Source organism: Quercus robur, chromosome 12 (genome assembly GCF_932294415.1).
Source record: "Quercus robur chromosome 12, dhQueRobu3.1, whole genome shotgun sequence".
NCBI lineage: Eukaryota > Viridiplantae > Streptophyta > Magnoliopsida > Fagales > Fagaceae > Quercus > Quercus robur.
This window is the reverse complement of record NC_065545.1, coordinates 8,815,066-8,836,045: the sequence shown is the minus strand read 5'-3', so window position 1 is coordinate 8,836,045 and position 20,980 is coordinate 8,815,066. Positions and strand designations below refer to the sequence as shown.

At 37.7% G+C, this 20,980-nt stretch overlaps 1 protein-coding gene across 1 annotated transcript; it reads right to left on the bottom strand.

The window, feature by feature from the left end:
- Positions 1-8,256: 8,256 nt before the first annotated feature.
- On the bottom strand, positions 8,257-8,835 carry LOC126708101 (uncharacterized). The gene has a single exon (XM_050407922.1). The coding sequence runs from the start codon at positions 8,833-8,835 to the stop codon at positions 8,257-8,259; it is 579 nt and encodes a 192-aa protein (XP_050263879.1).
- Positions 8,836-20,980: the final 12,145 nt, after the last annotated feature.

Here is a 20,980-nt window from a genome sequence, read left to right as displayed (position 1 = left end):
TTTTTTCAAAAGCTATGCTAGTGCCACATAAAGTGGCACAACTTGTGCCACAACTCACCCACATGGTAGGTTGTGAATAGTAGAGGGGTGTTCCTACCATCACCTCTCTACCGTTCACAATTTGCCCACCATCACCTCTCTACCATTCACAACTTGCCATGTGGGTGAGTTATGGCACAAGTTATGCCACTTTATGTGGCACAAGCATAACTCTTTTTCCAGCCATGAGAGGACTCTCTATACCTTACCTCATTTCACTCCCTTGACATTACCTTTAACTTTAGGAAATACACTCACTGCCTTTTCACCTACCTAAAACTCCATAAACAGAACCCTTTCCTAGGAAAAAAAATTACAAAAACTTCCCTCCTTTCCTTCACCAACCCGAAGCCACAACCAACAGCAACAACAAGCAACCCAAAACCACCAACGAAACCCCTTCCCAACATAACCCAAAAATCCCTCATTTTTCCCATTTTCACCAACACAAAACAGCTGCCAGCCAAACCTCACTACAAACTCCCAAAATAAAACCAAAAACCCCAAGCAAGAGAACCATACTTCCAAAACAAAACTAGGAAAAAAAAAATCCAACCTTCTCATCTACCAAAACCGTCAAACAACCATTCTCATCAACAACCCCTCTAAACCTCCAAAAAAAAATTTTTTTGAGTGAAAAGATAGAAATCTGTGTATGTGTGTGTGTATATATATGTAAGGGCCAAACTTTGAACATTGGCCCAGATGATGGATGGACCTAGGCCAAAAAAGCCCAAAACAATGAATTTGTAGAGAGTGAGTTGGATCGTGAAAAAAGTGGGCCCAGTTGACCGGAACAGGGAAACAAGTTCAATTGAATTAGAGAAAGTCATCCTCGGCACAATCCGAGGAGATTAGTTCCTATATATTCCTTTCAAGTTTGATTACAGAGTTGGTTCTTGATTGCTATGGTGTTTGTCTTGTGATTTTCTCCATCCCCATCCATGGAGGATCTCTTACATTATATAGTTCCCTTTGGACGATCTTAATCCTACACTTGTCGATCATTCAAGCTGCTACTCGAGTGCTTGTCCCATCAGACACCCTTTTAGGCCTTCTGTGAGTTGTGGTAGCCAAGGCAACACTGTTCAAGGGTCTTTTCCACATAAATGCAGCCAGAAAGTTAGCTGCAAGGCATTTAATGCGGTGGCAGCAGATTTTCCTTAGATATTTCCTAACTCCAATTCTTCCAGCTCGTTTTAACATGCACGCCCCTCTCAGCAGAGTCTCCTGTAGGGTCACTTTGGGCGGTAGAATAGGCATTTGATCTGTGCTTTGTTCATCCGAGGAAATAATCCTCCTCGGACCACCTTTCTCGACTTCTCCACTTACATGTTACTTATAGAACTTCGATCTTGACATCCTTACTGTTGTTTATTAGTCCTCAAACCAATCAATGTCCTCGGCCAAAGCCCGAGGCCCAATTTACAATTTTGGGCCTTTATCCCTACAATAGCCCCTCAAAACTCCGGTTTTTCCCTCTTATTCGAGGAGAAGAAGCGGAGTTTTGATTAGTTATGAGTTAAGGTTACCAATTTCCTTGGTTTACACATGTGGGAGTACCGCTTTGCGTGCCCTATAATTGTTACTGACGCTTCGAAGCCCGCGATGCGTCATTAATTGCTCTAGGCGGCACTTTGTTCCCCTCATCCAATGATGAGGAGCAGATCCTACGGTGGACATTTCTCTTCGAATTTTGAGCGGGATAACTCCCACTCAATTCCTCTTCCTATATAAGGCACCTGAAGGGCTCCTTTTTTCTTACTTTATAAAAACTCTCAAACTCTCAAGAACTCACAAACTTTCAAGGACTCTCAAACTCTCAAGAACTCTCAATCTTTCAAGAACATCCTACAGTGTCACTCACTCATTTTCCCGTAAGTTTTTATTTTTCTTTTAGGTTTTTCTCACCTCGGCCCTTCATTCTTTGACTCCTTTCTTTAAAAACTTCACCCACTTCCCTTTAGTTTGACCAAATGGGTAGGTTTAAGCACCTCATAGATTCTAATGCTGGTATGGAAGGCTTTAAAGCTAGGTACCACATTTCGTGGGGAGTAGCACTACGGTATTATTCTCCTGACCAAATGGTAACAAATAGGAAGGAAGGGGAGGTTGTCATTCCAATGATGGCTTTCATAGATGGAGGAATGACCCTTCCTATGGGTAGGGTGACCCGGGATTATCTGATCAACCATAGGTTGACCCCCCATCAATGCGCCCCTAACCTATTTAGGGTCTTGGGTAGCGTAGACACTCTCAACGAGCAAATGAGCCTGAGACTCACGTGGCATGGTGTAGTTCATATGTATGAGTGCCACAAGCTCTTCGACACCGAATATTACCTAAAGTCTCGGTCCGATGTTGTTAGACTAATATTGTGTCTTCCCAAATCCAATAAAGGCATGAAGGATGACTACCTGATCGCCTCCAAGGAATGGCATGACGGTCTTCACTGCCCAACTCAGGAAGGAGATCCAAGTGGGGTACCCTAGGTTTAGGTCCTTCGACATGGGATTTAGCTCCCTTAGCCTTACCATCTTTTCTTTCTAACACTTCGTTTTACTTCGACAATGGATTTCGTCAATCTAATCATGGTTTACTTCTCCGATGTTTTTGCAGATAAAGCGCACGTTGCTCCCAAACTCAATCTTGTCAACGTAGCGGCTTTCAACAAGGTGCTGCGGTCCGAGATCTTTATGAGCGAAGACTGACAACTGCGAGCCATCCACTTAGTTCTAGACTTCGAGCCCTTGTCAACTGCATTTCAGGACGTAGGTCATGCAATCAAGGCAGGCAATCCAAGAATCAACCAGATAGACGTCTCGCGCCTCGGTTTCTTGGCTCGAGAGGACCTTCCACTAGTTGAACTTCCCATTCAACGTTCTCCGCGAGTAGTAGTCACACAGAGGGAGGAAACAGCTACCTCACATCTATCCCTCGAGGTCGAGATTGACCAGTTTTACCTCGAGGAAGACAAGGAAGAAAGGGAAAATCCTATAATCCAACTCCCGGACTTCGAGGACAAGTTGGACAGGCAATCTGCTGCCCAATCTCCTAAGCTCATCATTACCCGTGTTGACCCTAGTTCCAAGGAGGAAGAAGAGATGGACATTAACCCAAGGAAGGGATTGAAGGGTCTCATCGCTGCGAGGAACAAATGGGGGTCATCCAAGGATGTCCCCAAATCCCAAGTTCCTGCCAACCTCCAGCCTCCTCCTCCTCTCCTAGTGACTTCAGTCGGCCTGCTCCCTTATCTTAACTTGATGAAGAAAAGGAAGGTGCAGGAGTTGGAGGAAGGTGAGGTGGCTCCTTCAAAAGGGATGAAGTAGCAAAAGACTGTCCGAGAAAAGAGGGGCTCCTCTGTGGAGAGCAAAGAGGATTCCCTGGGGGCCGACGTGGGCCGGTCACAACGCACTTGGGCTCCAAGGCTGGAGCTGGATGGCACCACCATCCCTTGGGATGCTTCAATCTGAGAATTCTATAAGGTGGGTTCGGACTACATTGCTAAAGACCTAGAGCAGCCCCTTCTCCTCCCCAGAGACATGGAGGCTTACAAGCGCTTAAAGCAGCCTGACCTCTTCCTCTCCCTAAAAAGGGACCTCGCTATCGTAAGTAATCTAACGTTTCTTTGAATTAAATGCCAAGCTACACTTCCGTTCTTTCTCTACATTTTTATTCATGGGATTCCTTCATTGTTTTTGTGCAGGTTACTCAACAAGTTTTTGTGGCCGAGGAATGGGTCCATAACGCCCGTAATGAGGCTAGTTCCCGTGCTGATGTTGAGAAGTCCTTAGAGGCCCTCAAACAAGAACAAACGGAGCTGTCCGAGAAGCTGAAAGAAGCGGACAAGGCTCGCTTGAGTGCCGAGGCAGGTCTAAAGAGTGCGGAGATGTAGGCCGAGGACCAACGGAAACAGCTCCACATGATCGAGATAGAACTGGCCACCTCGAGACAGTTGGTCCTAGATCTCAAGGCCGAGCTGGAGGAAGCTAAGGATGCAACCTGGGTGGCCAACAAAGCTTCTAAGGTCACGGAGACGGCGTCAAACCAACGTGTGGTGCTAGAAACAGAGACTCGGCTGGCAGAAGAGGTAGCTAAAGTGTGCAGGAATTACTGCATCGAGACATGGGCCGTGGTGCTCAATCGGGCGAGAATCCCTACGGACTCCAAACTCAGGAGGGCTGAAAATGTTTTCTTCCCGGAGGACATCTGGGAAGTTCCAATAACGCTCCCTCCTCCTGAGCAGCTACCCACCGTCCAAGCCCCTCCTCTTGATGTTGATAAGGTCCCAGTAGGGGCTGAAAAAGGTAAGGAGGTTCAGCCACCAGCCGAGGCCAAATAGTCCGAGGACACGCTCACGATCAAGGACGTGGTCTCCAAGGCTAAAGAAGCGGAGTCCAAGTCCAAGGTTGCTGACTCCAAAGAGAACCCTCCTCAAGCCAAGATATAGGCATAGGATTTTCTTTTGTAGTTTTCTCTTTGTATTATTTTTTGTAGTGGCATTCTGCCTTTGGACGCAATGTACTTTTTATATTTCATTTAATGAAAAGACTTTTCCTTTTACTCTATGTATCTTTTAACTTCAATTGCAAACAGCAATTTAACAGCAGCTATCCTTTTACTGAAAATTAACAGTAATACCTTGCTAACAGAATAAGTACCATGAATGAAGAGAATTTTCACTTACCCCTATTAGAGACAGAAAACTTTCATTATGTTCAACACTTAGGTAAACATCCAAAAATATTAAATTACCGAAGGCCAATGATCCGAGGAGCTGAGTGTAACCTGGGGTAGGCTCTGACACTCAAGAAAAATGAACATATATCATTAAGTACTAATTTACCCAGGGCAAGTGGTCCGAGGAACCAGACATAGCTCAAGTTCTGTTTAACACTAGGAAAGTAATTGGAAATGTTAATTTACCCAAAGTAGGTAGTCCGAGGGACCAGACGTAGCTAGGGTTCTGTTTAACACTTAGAAAAATAATGGAAGTGTTAATTTACCCAAAGCAGGTGGTCCGAGGGACCAAATGTAGCTAGGGTTCTGTTTAACACTTAGGAAAATAATGGAAGTATTAATTTACCCAAAGTAGGTGGTCCGAGGGACCAGATGTAGCTAGGGTTCTATTTAACACTAAGAAAAATAATCACATGAAGCTCAATAAATAATGTAATACACAAGAATGTGACAAAGGAGACTTTTATTAATAATAGTATCTTTTGAGGTTATTTACATTCCAAGGGCATGGTATAACCCTTTCCTTTAGGTCCATAAGATAGTATGCACCTATTCCAGCCACTGATGTGATACGGTATGACCCTTCTCAGTTAGGTCTCAATTTTCCCTATGTTGGGTTTTTTGTAGTTCCTAAGACCTTTCTTAAGACCAAGTCTCCAACTGTTAGAGGCCTTAGTTTTACGTTGGCATTGTACCCCGCTTGAGCTTGTGTTGATAGTAGGCCAATTGGACTATGACATTTTCTCTTCGTTCTTCAATTAAGTCCAAGCTCTTCTCCAGTAGCCCATCATTACTGCTTGGCATGAAAGAACTTGTCTCAGTGTTGGGAATCCAATTTCTAGAGGAATAACAGCCTCGACCCCATATGTCATTGAAAAGGGGGTCTCGCCTATGGATCTACAAGGTGTAGTTCGGTATGTCCAAAGGATGTGTGGCAGTTCTTCCACCCACTTTCCTTTTGCATCATCCAACCTCTTTTTAAGCCCACTAATTATGACTTTGTTGACAGCTTCGGCCTCCCCATTCCCTTATGGGTATGTCGGGATGGAATATCTATTGGTTATGTCCAGATCGTAGCAATACCTCCTGAAGGCTTTGCCATCAAATTGCAATCTGTTGTCCGAGATGAGCGTATGAGGGATTCTAAACCGAGTGACAATATTCTTCCAAATAAATTTCTTAGCATTCGCATCTATGATATTTGCCAAAGGTTCGACTTCAATCCACTTAGTAATCCGTGCCAACCAATAAGTATCTTTTATTCCCTGCCACTTTAGGGAAAGGGCCTACAATGTGCAATCCCCATTGGACAAAAGGCCAAGGGCTGGACAATGGGTTAAGGACTCCTCCTGGTTAATGAATGTTTGGTGCAAATTTTTGGCACTGGTCACACTTCTTCACATATTCTTATGCTTCCTTCTGCATATTTAGCCACCAATAGCCTTGTGTGAGGGCCCTATGAGACAAAGACCTGCCCCCTGTGTGGCTCCCATAAATCCCTTCATGTAACTCTTCTAGGAGTAACTCAACTGCTTCAGGGTATATGCACAACAGGTATAGGCCAGAAAAAGATCTCTTGTACAACTTTTGGTCCTTGGACAGCCAAAACCGAGGAGCCTTCCTCCGTACCTTTTCAGCCTCGGACTTATCCTCGGGTAGGACATCCTCCATAAAGAACAATACTATGGAATCCAGCCAGCTAGGTCCTACCCTAATTTGATGAATATGAACGACATTGCTCCCAACCTCAGTAGGCTTGTACAAGTCTTCTACAAGAATCACCCGAGGTAAACTTTGTACCGAGGAAGTTGCCAGTGTGGCAAGGGAGTCAGAATGGGTATTCCTACTTCTAGGGATTTGTGATAGGTTAAAGGATTCAAACTTTGACTGTAAATGTCTAACCTGGCTCAAGTACTCCTGCATTCTGATATCTCTAGCCTCTAACTCTCCTCGAACTTAGCCTACAACTAGTCTTGAATCCGAGAATATTTCCACAGCTTTTCCTCCCATTTTCTGAACCATGGTCATCCCGACTAACAGAGCTTCATACTCAGTCTCATTGTTGGTGGATGAGAACCCTAATTTCAAGGATTTCTCAATTGTAATCCTCTCAGGAGATTGCACCATTCCAGATCCTCTATGGTTCACCGCACCATCAACGTATACCTTTCGAGTGCCACACACCACTGCCAAAATGGCTTTCTCTAGTGGTAGGTAACGGACCTCGGCCTTATGTAATGAATTGCTTACATAATAGACTGGCCTTTGCATGCCAGCGTCGACCCGTATCAGCACCAAGCTTACCACATAGGGAGCCACCGCAATGTAAGCAAATAAGTCCTCATCCACCTCGAGTTTGGACATAATGGGGGGACGAGATAGATATTTCTTCAACTGCTGGAAAGCAAGAACACACTCCTCAGTCCATTCAAACCCCTTCCACTTGTTCAATAACTGGAAAAAAGGTCTACACATGTCTACTGACCGAAAGATGAATTGGTTTAAAGCAACAGTCATCCCTGTTAGCTTTTGGACCACCTTGGGATTTCGAGGTGGTTGCAAGTCATTGATCACCTTAATTTGGTCGGGGTTAACTTCAATCCCACGGTGTGTAACCATGTACTCCAAGAACTTTCCTGACCCAACACCAAAAGAACACTTAGAAGCATTAAGGCACAGTTTGTGTCTCTTCAATATCCCAAAGATGTCCCTAAGGTCATTAACATGCATGGATTCTATCTTACTCTTCAACACCATATCATCTATGTAAATCTCGATGTTTTTCCCTAACTGGGGCTCAAACATCCTAGTCATCTTCCTCTAATAGGTTGCCCCCGCGTTCTCTAAACCAAAGGCATCACCTTGTAATGGTAATTCCCAGTAGGAGTAACAAAAATTGTCTTCTCTTGATCATACAAAGCTAAAGGTATCTGGTGGTAGCCTTGAAATGCATCTAGAAAACTCATCCAAGGATGGTCAACAATGGCATCCACAAACTAGTCAATCCGAGGCATGGGAAAAAGGGTCTTTTAAGCAGACCCTGTCTGTGAAATCCACACACACTCGCTACTTCCCACTCTTTTTCTTCACCACTACGATATTGGCCAACTACTCAGGGTAAAAAACCTCCTTAATAGCCCCCGCCTATTTGAGCTTCATTACCTCGTCTTTGACAGCATCAGAATAATCCTTGGATAAGTGTCGAAGAGGTTGCTTTTTGGGGATGACGGATGGGTTGACATTCAAATGATGGTGGATGAAGCTCGGATCCACCCCTAGAGCTTCGTAAGGGCTCCATGCGAACACATCGACGTTCCTCTTGAGAAAATCTATCAGCTCTTCCTTCTCCTAGGGAGGCAGCTGAGCTCTGACCTAAAAATAATTCTCTGAATCATCTCCCACAATAATCTTCTCCAAATCCTCACATTTCACCCCTTCTACCAGCTCACTGACAGGTGACACCAGGATCTTTGATTGCTATGAGCTCCTCTCAGTGAAGACCGAGGGCTCAACCCTAGGTTGATGCAAAATGGTGGCCACCAAGCACTGCACAGCCATGGATTGACTCCCAACGAGCTCTTCGACCCAGTCCCCGGCTAGGTATTTCACTTTCAGGTGCAGAGTGGAGGAAACAGCCCCCAGGGCATAAAGCCAGGGTCTTCCCACGATGGCTGTGTAGGGTGAATAGGCGTCCACCACAATAAAGTTCACCTCCACCACCTCTGATCTTGCTTGTATGGGTAGTCTGGTCTGACCCTTTAGGATGACAACTTTCCCATCGAAACTTCTCAGAGGTGAATCGTATGCTGTCAAATCCTCAAGTTTCAGGTTTAGCCCCTTGTATAGATCAGGGAACATAACCTTTATGCCACTGTCTTGGTCTACCATCACTCTCTTCACATCGTATCCTCCTATCCTGAGCATGATCACTAAAGCATCATCATGTGGCTGTATGGTTCCGACCTTATCCTCATCTGAAAAACTCAATGCCGGTCGAACCTCCACTCTAACCCTCTTCGGCACAAGGTTAACGTCCTCGGCAAGTAGTCGAGCCATAGACATCACCCTGAAGGGTTGCGAACCGGTCCTCCCAAGAGCAGCAAAGATGATGTTAATGGTGCCCAAAGGGGGCTTGAAGAGGCGTTCCTAGGAGTGAGGAAAGAAGCATTTTGTGGGAGAATCTAACTAAAGTTGCAGAATTACATAAGTTGTCGTGGGTTATGGCTGGAGACTTTAATGAGTCGTTAATTGATAAGGATAAATTTGGAGGCAGAGGTGTAAACATCAATCGATCTTTGGCTTTTAAGGATTGCCTTGATAGATGCAGTATGGTAGATATGGGATTTTCTAGTCCTAGATATACTTGGACTAACAAAAGATATTTCAGTAACTTGATTCTGGAAAGGATTGATAAATTTTTCATGAACCTGGATTGGTGTGTTATTTACCCAAATTCCAAAGTAACCCATCTCCCTAGGTGTCACTCTGACCACTGCCCTATTCTCATGGAAGCTCTACTAGTCAATTCAATCAAGCTCACCAAACCTTTTAGGTTTCAAGAGTTTTGGCTGTCCGACATCTCCTTTTCCACCATTATTTCTAAAGCTTGGAATGGGAATGGGGAATTAGCACAGAGTCTATTGATTGTTTTTCGAAGGATGCAACAGCGTGGAATAGAAACCATTTTGGTAACATCCATTAGGGAAAAAAAAAAAAAAGGCTAGAATTTATGGTACCCAGAAGGCTCTGTCTAACAATCCTAGCACCTCTCTTATTATCTTGAGAATCAACTCCAAAAAGAGCTGGAGACTATTCTAGACCAAGAGCGTGATCTCTAAATGTTGAAGTCTAGGCTGATCTAGATGATCCAAGGGGATAGGAACACCTCCTTTTACTATGTTTCCACCCTTGCCCGGAGGAAAAGAAATCACATTGCAACAGTCAAAGATGATAGGGAGTTGTGGCTCACTAAGGAAAGGGAGGTAATGGAGCATTTTAGGAAAGGATTTCCTACCTTGTACACCACTACCCAAGAGGCGGTCTCTTGGAACCCCCCCTTGCTTGGATCAATGACATGTTTAGCTTTCAGAGGAGGAGAAGCAATCCTTAGATGCCATGGTTTCCACTAAAGAAATTAAGGAGGCTCTCTGGTCCATGAAACCTTACAAGGCTCGAGGCCGGATGGGTTGCATGCTGGTTTCTTCCAAAGATTTTGGCTCATATTTGGGGATTCAATGAGGAAGGAAGTTGAAAAAGTCTTCATTGAAAGGAAAGTTCCCGAGTATCTCAACAATGCTCATATTATCCTCATTCCTAAGATACAAGGTCCAGAAACTATTGGGAATTACAGACCAATCAACTTATGCAACTCAGTCTACAAGATCATCACTAAGATTATTATTGCTAGGATCAAACCACACTTGGACACTCTTGTCTCTCCTTACCAAACTGCTTTCGACCCAGGTAGGAGAGGTGTTGATAATGCAATCATTGTCCAAGAATTAATTCACACCATTGGGAGAGCCAAAGGAAATAAAGGGTTCATGGCCATCAGGATTGATTTAGAGAAAGCCTATGACAGAATTAAGTGGAGCTTTATTAGGGAGATGCTCACTCTTTTTAATTTCCCAAAGAACCTCATTAAGCTCATCATGAGTTGTGTTACTTCAATGTCCACTTCCCTTCTCTTTAATGGTGGTAGCCTTGACCCTTTCCTACCCTCGAGAGGTATTAGGCAAGGCGATCCCCTCTCCCCTTACCTTTTCATCATTTGCATGGAGTTCTTGGGCCATTTAATTGAGGGAAAATGTGCTGCCAAGTTATGGAAACCTATTAAAGCATCTCAAAGCGGCCCAGTTTTTTCGCACCTCTTTTTTACGGATGATTTGGTCCTTTTTGGCAGTGCAAATTCAGAAAACTGTGTTGCCATCAATTCTGCCCTCCAAGAATTTTGTACTAAATCTGGGCAGAAAGTTAGTGAAGCAAAGTCCCGTGTTTTCTTTTCTCCTAATGTCGACCTTGATGAAAGAGAAGCTTTGACTAGCATTTTGGGTTTCAACTCAACCATCAACCTCGGCAAGTACATGGGATTTCCTATAAAACACCTGGGGAGGTAGAGGCATGAGATTGGTTCCATTTTGGATAGGGTTAAAAAGAAACTTGCTGGTTGGAAGGCCAATCTGCTCTCCATGGCGGGTAGAATGATCCTTATTGAAGCTTCGTCTTCAGCCATTCCTAGCTATGTTATGCAGAGTAATTTTTTACCTAATAAAATTCTCAATGGCATAGATAGAGTCAATAGGAATTTTCTTTGGGGGTCCTCTAATCATACAAGAAAAATGCACTAGGTCAACTGGGATATTGTAACCAAGCCCAAAGATTGAGGCGGTTTGGGTCTCCAATCTGCAAAAGGTAGAAACACGGCTCTCCTAGCTAAACTCAATTGGAGATTCCACACCGAAAAGGAATCTTAATGGGCCAAAGTTCTCAGATTCAAGTACTGCTCGAGGCAGCGGATTAATGCTAGAAATGAGTCAAAACTTCCAAGTTCTTCTACTTGGAAAAGTTTTAAAAAAGGTGAATCTGTCTTCAGAAAAAGGATTAAATGGGTGCTAGGGCATGAGAGTAATCTTAATTTTTGGTCGGAATGTTGGTTAAATAGTGGTCCCATCAGATCAAGTATTCAAGGCCCCCTTCCCCAAGGTTCGGCTAGCCTCACTATGTGCACCATATGGTTGGAACTGGGCTGCCATACCCTTTGAAATTCCCTCAGAAATAAAAGCTGACATTTAAGCAGTTCCATTGCCAGTAGTTGCTAGAAGTAGTGATAAATTGGCTTGGAAGTTTTCTGCTAAGGGAAGTTTTGATATGAAGAGTGCTTATCTATTAGCCACAAATCAGATGGAAGCTGATTCTTTCTCGGGTTCATGGATTTGGAAGCTTCAAACATTGCCTAGAATCCAAATGTTCATCTAGAAGTACATGCACAACAGCATTGGTGTCAAGGAGTGCTTAGCCAAAAGAGGTATTCCTTTAGACACTTCTTGCCCCTTGTGCCTTGAGCAACCTGAGTCTATTTCCCATGTCCTTCGAGACTATTGCCTAGTTAAACCGGTGTGGCATCAACTGGGCACTCATAACTTCAATGCTAATTTTTTTCTCAAGACTTTAAGGTTTGGCTGACTTCTAATGCTAGTTCAAAGTCTTCTCACATGTCAAAGGTGTCCCTTGGTACTCCCTATTTTCTTTTGCCATATGGTCATTATGGAAGCAAAGGAATTAGGTTGTCTTCAACAACAAAGGAGTCAATACCTTACCAATTTTATAATTATGCAAGCAATGGAGTATGTGCTTTGTGTTACTCAGCCAAGGTGCAGCAACCGCATGGCAATTAGACAAGTTAGATGGGAAAAGCCAAGCACGGGTTGGGTTAAGCTCAATACCAATGGGTCTGCGGATGCTTCTTCAGGGTTTGTTGGAGGAGGAAGGTTGATTAGAGATGATCAGGGCAATTGGATCATGAGTTCACTAGAAAATTGGTAAAGCTAACAGCTTCCTAGTTGAAACTTGGGCCCTATGTGATGGTCTCCTCTCGTGTAACCAGCTAAACTTGAATGTTGTTATGGTTGAGCTTGATGCCAAAGCTCTAGTTGATGCTCTCAACAATCCTTCATATGCTAATACCATAGTATCCTTGCTATTTGTTGATTGTAGACGTCTAGCTGTACAGATTCCCCACCTAAGCATCAACCATATCTATCGTGAAGCTAATAGGTGTGCTAATCCTTTAGCTAACTTAGGCAATTGTCAATCTTTAGATTTCATTTCCTACTCTTGTCCACCTGTTGATTTGGTTCCTCTTGTTGCTGCTTATTGCCAGGGGATGTTTTTCAACAGGCTTTGTCCTGAGTTGTTGCTTTCTCGTTAGTTTTTCTTAATGATAATTCCATTTTACCAACAAAAAAAAAAAAAAAAAAAAAAAAAAAAAAAAAGAGAGAGAGAGAGAGAGAGGAGACGTAATTTGACAAACATTTTTCCTTTTTAATAAGAGAGAGAGAGAGAGAGAGAGAGAGTCCACATTCAATTAATGAAACTTTAATTTGACAAACATTTTTTTACTTTTTAATAAGGGTGTTGAAGGGAAGGGTGCAAAAGTATCAATTTCCATTTAGAAATTGAAAACCTTGAGAAAACCTAAAATCATAGGGCACAATCGCGCAATTTATACTGAATTATGGTAAATTTTCTGATGATAGTTCTTTATCATCATATCAAGACACCAATTGGTTTTTTGGTGTTGATGGGAAATCAAATCTCAGATCTCTTATTCAAAAATAAGAGATTTTATCAGTTGAACTAACTGGAACTTACTACTTTATAGTAATAAATTGTATTAATCTTGTGATAGTCATAGACCACCTACTAATTTTTTTTTTTTTTTTGGTGCTTGGTAGTTAGCGTCGTTGAATATACGTAGAACATTATATATTCAAACATTACTTTTAAGTGTTATCAATTTATTTTTGATAATATAAATGCATTTTTAATTTACATAATCAACTAGATTTGTTAAACTTTATTGCTAAGTGGATGGAAAAAAATTTATTATATGACATAAAATATGATACATGACACAAAAAATAAGAAATTCAATTCATAAAATGATTCGTATTTTTCACAATTATATTTTAGAAATATTTAGAATATTTTTTCTCATTATGGTGGTAAATTGTTGAATTTATTTTACTAGAATGATATAAACCACCTTCTTCCAACAGCCAAAAAAAAAAAAAAAACCTAATAATTAAAATATTTGATGTTTAATTAAGGTGAAAATACAATTTTAGTATTTACATTTTAGGGTCACATTCAATTTGATCCCTGCATTTTGGCATTAGTCAATTTGATTCTTATTATTATCAATTTGTAGTCAATTTGGTCCCTACCTATGTGGCAAATGGTGTGCATAAGTGGCACACTTGAAGCTAATGTAGCTAAAAAATAATAATAATAAAAATTAATTGACATTAAAAAATTACACCTTGTCATTGAAATAAATAAATAAAAATAAAAATCCTTTTTTCTTTTAATCTTTCCTACCCTTTCTTATTGTACCAAAAAGATCTTTAAATTCATTTGCTCCAATTCTTCTGACCTAGCCAAGAAACTAAGTTCATGGACCTTCATGAACTCGTTTGTGGTTTCAATTTGCAATCTCAAATTTGGTCATAGAATGACATGCAGACTAGTTGGAAGGGTGGAAAAGTGAGAGGATAGAAAATAGTGGGAGGATAGAAAAGACCTTAATTTCCCTCATTTTTGTTTGGTTGGGAGTGGAAAAGTAAAAGAATAGAAAAAGTGAGTTTGTATAAATTTACACATATATCCTTATTAAAAAATGATGCCCAATTAAAACCAAAAAAGGGATAAACAACCCCAAAAAAAAAAAAAAAAAAAAAAAAAAAAATCAATCACCTAAATTTATTAAAAAAATAAAAATCATGTCTAGAAAAAAAAAAAATCACATCTAAACAAAAACAAAATCACATAAAAAAAAAAAAACAAAACAAAACAAAAAAACAAAAAAAAAAGAGGCAACTTCCAGGAGGAAAGAAAAAGAAAAAGATTAAAGATAAAAAATGAAGAAGAGCAACGGAGACAAGGCCATGTGCAATTGCACATTGGCATTTTTGTCCAAAAATGATGTCCAATTTTTTCCTTCAATTTTCTCTCCATTTTGGGGAGAAAATTTTTTGGTAGGATTGGAGAGAAAACACCTAGGTCAACGACCAGGAGGAAAGAAAAAGAAAAAAAAAAAAATGAAGCAAAGCAACGTAGACAAGCCGAATTTTTGTCCAAAAATGATTTCCAATTTTTCTCTTCAAGTTTCTCTCCATTTTGGGGAGAAAACTTTTTGGTGGGCCCAAGGAGAAAACATCTGGGTTTCACCATTTATTTTTCTTCCTCCCCACTCAACCAAACACACTCCAAAAAGTTTTCCTTTCCATTTTCTATTCATAGTTTTCCATCCACCATATTTCACCTTCAAACAAACACACCCTAAACGTAACAAAGAATCTTCACTTCAAAAAGTGCTAAACCCAAGTTAGATGAAATCTACTAAAAAGGAAAAAGGCGAAATTGTTTGCAGCAAAAAATTTTACTCCTCTAAAAGACATGGAAGAGAAATTTTAAAGTGTATATAAAATACAAAAAAGAGAAGAAGAAGAAGAAGAAATTTAATAAAATAAATCTGTTTTTCTATGGTCTGGGATTGGGATGGGAGTCTCAAGTAATACCGGAGTTTTCAAACCAAAACTATTCTTCCTATGTTGATTTGTGTGATTATTTTTGTAAGAATTTGTGTGATTATTGGATTTGCAAAAACATGCGAGCAAATGAATTTAGATATGTTTGGTTAGTAAGAAAGGGCAGGAAAAGAGAAGAAAATAAGTTTTTCTTTTAGAAGAAGAAAATAAGATTTTGAATATTTAAAAAAAAAAAAACAATTCTTTTTTTACAAGGGAAAAAACATTAATACTGAGGTGGAATTTTTAACGTGAATTAATTATTATTTTTATAATGATGTCATCTTCAAGTATAACACATGTGCACATCATTTGTTACGTAATCATTTTCCGTTAGTGAGTTGACAATATAGACCAAATTGATTTCAAGTTGAAAATAGCAAAAATTAAATTGATTGTGACTCCAAAATATAAGGACTAAAATGATATTTTTACCTTTAATTAATTTATATATTAATAATTAATCTATTTTTAAAGATAAGGAGAAAACAAGAGAAGGCCCGCGGGGTGGGCCAAACCCGAGCTGTTCCACCATATGTGTTAAAATAATGACCAATTTGAATCATGATAACAATGAGCCAAACCTAATTGGATCAAATATGAACCCTACCCAATTGGACCTCTAGCCAATTCTAACTAGACTACTAGGCTTATATGGGCCAATATTTGACCCAATGCACGAAGTTATGAGGCTCATGATACCACCTCCTCAATGAGATTTGTCAAAAAAAAAAAAAAAGACATTAGAGGGGTTCCACTAATTACTGCGAAGTTTATTGATGGTGAGTTTTATTTGCACTTTATCAAATCTTACAAAGTGGACTATGAGATTGTCGTTAGAGATTAATGTGTAATATTTTATACAAATTCAAGAAAGTTAAGTCCAATTGTCGAAGAAGAAAATTTTTATTTCAACTTTGGCTTTCATATTTCTAATCTTTTACACACCTACCTTTCAAAAGATTATATGTATCACCTTCTTCTCAAAAAAAAAATTTGACCACTTGTCAAAGAAGGAAAAATTACATTCTCTTCCCTTTTTTTTTTTTTTTTTTTTTTTTTTTTTTTTTTTTTTTTTCTCTCTCTCTCTCTCTCTCTCTCATCCTCCTTTTTCCCTTACGTATCACCTCACTTACATAGAATCTCACTCGACCAAGGTGTCTGGAGTGTGTCGAGTGCGTTTCTGTGCTCTCTCTCATCCTCCTTTTTCCCTTACGTATCACCTCATTTACATAGAATCCCACTCAACCAAGGTGTCTGGAGTGTGTCGAGTGCGTTTCTATGTAAGTCCATTTTAAGGCCCTCACACTACTTCTTACTTAACACTGTAAGTCTCGCTTGATCAAGGTTTTTATAGCAACAACTTGAACTCTTCTTTAAGCTCTTCTTTCTTGATTACTCAATTTGTTACAACTCAAATAAAAAATATATATATATAGAGATCATTACAATTACAACCAAGACTTTGACACGGAATTAGCCAACATTAAAATAACCGTCATAATTTACACTAGTATATGTTCTTTAATCCCTTGATTTCAAATCCAAAAATTCAACACACAAGCATTGTGAAATCTTCCATTCATAAGGATATGTTTAGCAAGGTTTTCAGATCCGGTCCGGACCAGGAGATCAGACCATAAAAACCAGGAACCGGGATGAAAATCGGTTTTTTAATCATAAAGAACCAGATTTTTTGTTAATTCCATGAACCCCTAAAACCAGGGTTGGACCGTATGAACCGGTGGCAAGAACCGTGAACCCCTTAGCCTTTTTTTTTTTTTTATTTTATAAAAACAACTTAACACAATTTTATTCTACTTAATTAAATTACCATCTCTTACAAGGAATTAAAAAAAAAAATTATAATTAAAATCCTTCAAAGATATTCAACTTTACTTCAAAAATTAATCATAAATTTTAATGTTTTCATGGTTATTATTTTATTTTATTAACTTTCTTATTTAATTATTAAATATATGCTTGAAAATCATTAAATTTCCCTCACATATATAGATATATTGTCAATTTTTCTAGTTTTATAAATTTAATATCTATATTTAGGCTTCAATTAATTATTAAATTAATTATGACGTTATCATGGTTTGACACCAATTCGACCTTAGTTCGACTTCGATCGATCTCGGTTCAACCTCAAAAACCTTGAACCTCTCCCTTTTACGATTAAATCAATGGTCTAGGTCTAAAAGCCTTGATGTTTAGTACTGAAAATAGAAAATTGGAACAATAGAAAATGAATCTAACTTTATTTGGTTGATTGTGTGTGTTTACATTCTTGGAGAGAAAAAAAAAAAAAAAAACTTGTAAACCTAGCAAGGAGAAAATACTCATCTACATCTCTTTTTTCTACTAAGTTTTCTTCTCTACCAAACAAAAGAAAATAACAATCAGTTTCACTATTTTCTCTTTTTCCGTTTTTTCATTTTTTCCTTTTATTCTCGAACCAAATCTTGGTCCATAAGGTACACGGATGAAATGGAAAAATTATTTCAAAGTTCAAATCCATGGCCCCATGGTACAGCATCTTGAAAAACCATAACAATAAACATAGACTTTCTGCATAATTCGTCAAACAGATTAATAAGAAAAAGAGAAAAGTGGCCATGTTTGCTAATTTTTAAGTTTGGAGGGCCTATGTGACAGACTGGAATGTTTTTGGAATGATATAAATCATGAAAACTGGAATATGATGCTACACCATTCATAATAATAATATCTTTCATTTTGGGGCCTATCGATTCCGTAACCACCAAACCAAACCACTTTTCCTGTTTTCCAAAGTACCTAGCTAACTAGCCATCTGGTACTGTGAGTTTCCCCATAATTAATGACTTCTATCATAGGAAAAAAATAATAATAATAAATAAATAAATTTGGGGCCTATCGATTCCGTAACCACCAAACCAAACCACTTTTCCTGTTTTCTAAAGTACCTAGCTAACTAGCTATCTGGGACTGTTGAGTTTCCCCATAATTAATGACTTCGGAAAAAATAATAATAATAAAATAAAATAAAGTACAATCACTTTGTTCACATCTACTGCTCTTTTGCTTTCATCAGAAAAGAAATTTTAACACGTTTATGTTTGGATTGAGTTTATTTTTGATGAAATTAAAAATTAAAATACAGTAACAAAATAATTTTTAAATATGTGAATAGTATCATAAGAACTATTTTTAATGAAAAAATTGCTAAAAAGTGATATTTGTAGATTCTGTAAACAGTAAATGAGACCCACTAATGTGATAAAGGGTGAAAAAATAAGAAAAATGTTGTTACTGTTTATGAACAGTAATCACTGTGCCCTGTGAACAGTAACACTTTCTCCTGCTGCAGCTTTGAAAAAAAAAAAAAAAAAACACAATGCACGTTTCAGGGTTATCCAAACAGATACTTAGCGTTGTTGCTTAGCTAAAACGAAATTGTAACGTTCACAGCAAGCACCATTTCACGTTGGGGTTGTTTCATGCTACATTCCATTAATTAACTAATGAAAACAAACGACTTTTACAAATATTAACTTGGACTAGAAGGTGAGTATCAATCTTGGATTTTTAATTTGAATAATTAATCCATAATACTTTACATTTGGGACAAATCAAATAATTTAAAAGTTCAATTATCAATTAATTTTCACCGCTGATTATGAACTACTAATTGTGTTAATTTAGTCTACCATATTTCAAAATAAGTCAATTCATCTTTAAATTTCATCTTCATTTAAATTTTAATAAAATTAATCAATGTGGATAATGGAGCACATGTTAAGATGTTATTATGATGCTTATAAAAAAATGTTATTATGTAAAGTGAAAACTTTCAAAATTAAATCGATTTCAACCATTAATTTCATTCAAATTTAAATAAAAAGAAGAACTAAGGATAACAATGACTTGTTTTTTAAAATCAAGGACACAATTAGTAGTTAAGGACCGTATTGAATTTTGTCCAATAATTGAAGCATGAGGACCAGATTTGTACTTTAAGCAATATTTTATTTGTATTTTAATTTAATTAATGTTTAACAAATTGAATCATGATGATGTGCATATGATAATAATGAAATTTCAAAATTATTGATAATACAATAGAAATCATGTACAAACGACATTATTAAATCATTTTAAATTATTAGCTTTCAAAAAATAATTAAAGGTGAAATGCAAAAAGACCCACTAGGATTTGGGTTTGTTGCCAATTGACTCCTATACTATCAAATTTCATCTTCATTTACATTTTAATAAAATTAATCAATGTGGATAATAGAGCACATATTAAAATGTTATTATGATGCTTATAAAAAAAATGTTATTATGAAAAGTGAAAAATTTCAAAATTAAATCAATTTCAACCATTAATTTCATTAAAATTTAAACAAAAAAAAAAAAAAGAACCAAGGATAACAATGACTTGTTTTTTAAAATCAAGAACACAATTAGTAGTTAAGGACCATATTGAATTTTGTCCAATAATTGGAGCATGGAGGACCAGATTTGTACATTAACCAATATTTTATTTTTTAACAAATTGAGTCATGATGATGTGCATATGATAATAATGAAATTTCAAAATTATTGATAATACAATAGAAATCATGTACAAACGACATTATTAAATCATTTTAAATTATTAGCTTTCAAAAAATAATTAAAGGTAAAATGCAAAAAGACCCACTAGGATTTGGGTTTGTTGCCAATTGACTCCTATACTATCAATTTTATATTATTAAACCTTGAGATTTAAAATTTGTCCAAATTAGTTGCTTCAACGCAATTCCTTTAACTATAATTGATAGAAAAAATCACATAAAAAAAATAATAATTGATAGATAATGGTCATGAGTTATGTATGTATTACTTTTAAAATAATTTTTTAATATAATAATATGATTACATGCTGTCAGTTATTATTAACGAAAGTTGATATGGAGTGGTCAATTTGGATAATTGTTAAACCTCAAGGGTCAATATTACAAAATTAATAACTTAGGGAGTTAGTTTGCAACTAACTTAAACCCTAGGAGGTTTTTTTTTTTTTTTTTTTTTTTTGCATTAAAAAACACTAATAAAATATTTGATTTGTCATAAACACTCACATCAAGATGTAATGTGATATTTGTAAAAACCATCCCTAAAAACAAAAGTCCCTAATTAGAATAAACAACTACAATAAAAAATAATAAAAAATAAAAAATTATTTCTAAACAGGGCAGCTTAACCCTTTGTCCATTTAGGCCTAAGGCCCTAATACAATAGAATATATTATATCTATCTATCTATCTCATAGTATAGCAAAATAATAATAATAAAAGTAAAGCCCTTCGCCTAGCAAAAAAGTATTAATCAAATTGCTTTGTCTATCTCTCCTAAAGTTAAGAATCTTAATTACGACACAAAATTTTTAATAATGATTAAAATTATTTTTGAAAAATTACCCTCTTTTTAAATGATGTGCACTACGTTAATACATTTTAAAATTTTCTATCTCCCAAACACATGGATTGTGAATACTTTTTTTCAATGTCAAAATTAAAACCATGATTAATATTTTTCTAGAAAAACTTATTATTGAACTCCAATGTTCAGTACCTGAAGTCTAACATTGGCAAGAGAGAGAACTATCTTAAACTTGATATTTATTCTAATGGATTTTTTTTTTCTCATTTAGCATAATTTTGCTAACAATTTTGTGAATTGACAAGTTTTGCAAACATGTTTGTTAAGTAGCATTTTGAGTCTCTAAGACTCGAGTTCTAAGGTGGCAAAATCTTATGTGAAAAAAAAAAAAAAAAAAAAAAAAAAAAACCCTCGCTTGGAACTCGAGTCTCTACCTTAAAAGAAAACCAAGTGAATCCTTCTTCTTCTGTCCTAAT

Excerpts from the sequence above, each read along its gene's own strand:
- LOC126708101 (XM_050407922.1), bottom strand. The coding sequence starts at position 8,835 with ATGGCTCGACTACTTGCCGAGGACGTTAACCTTGTGCCGAAGAGGGTT.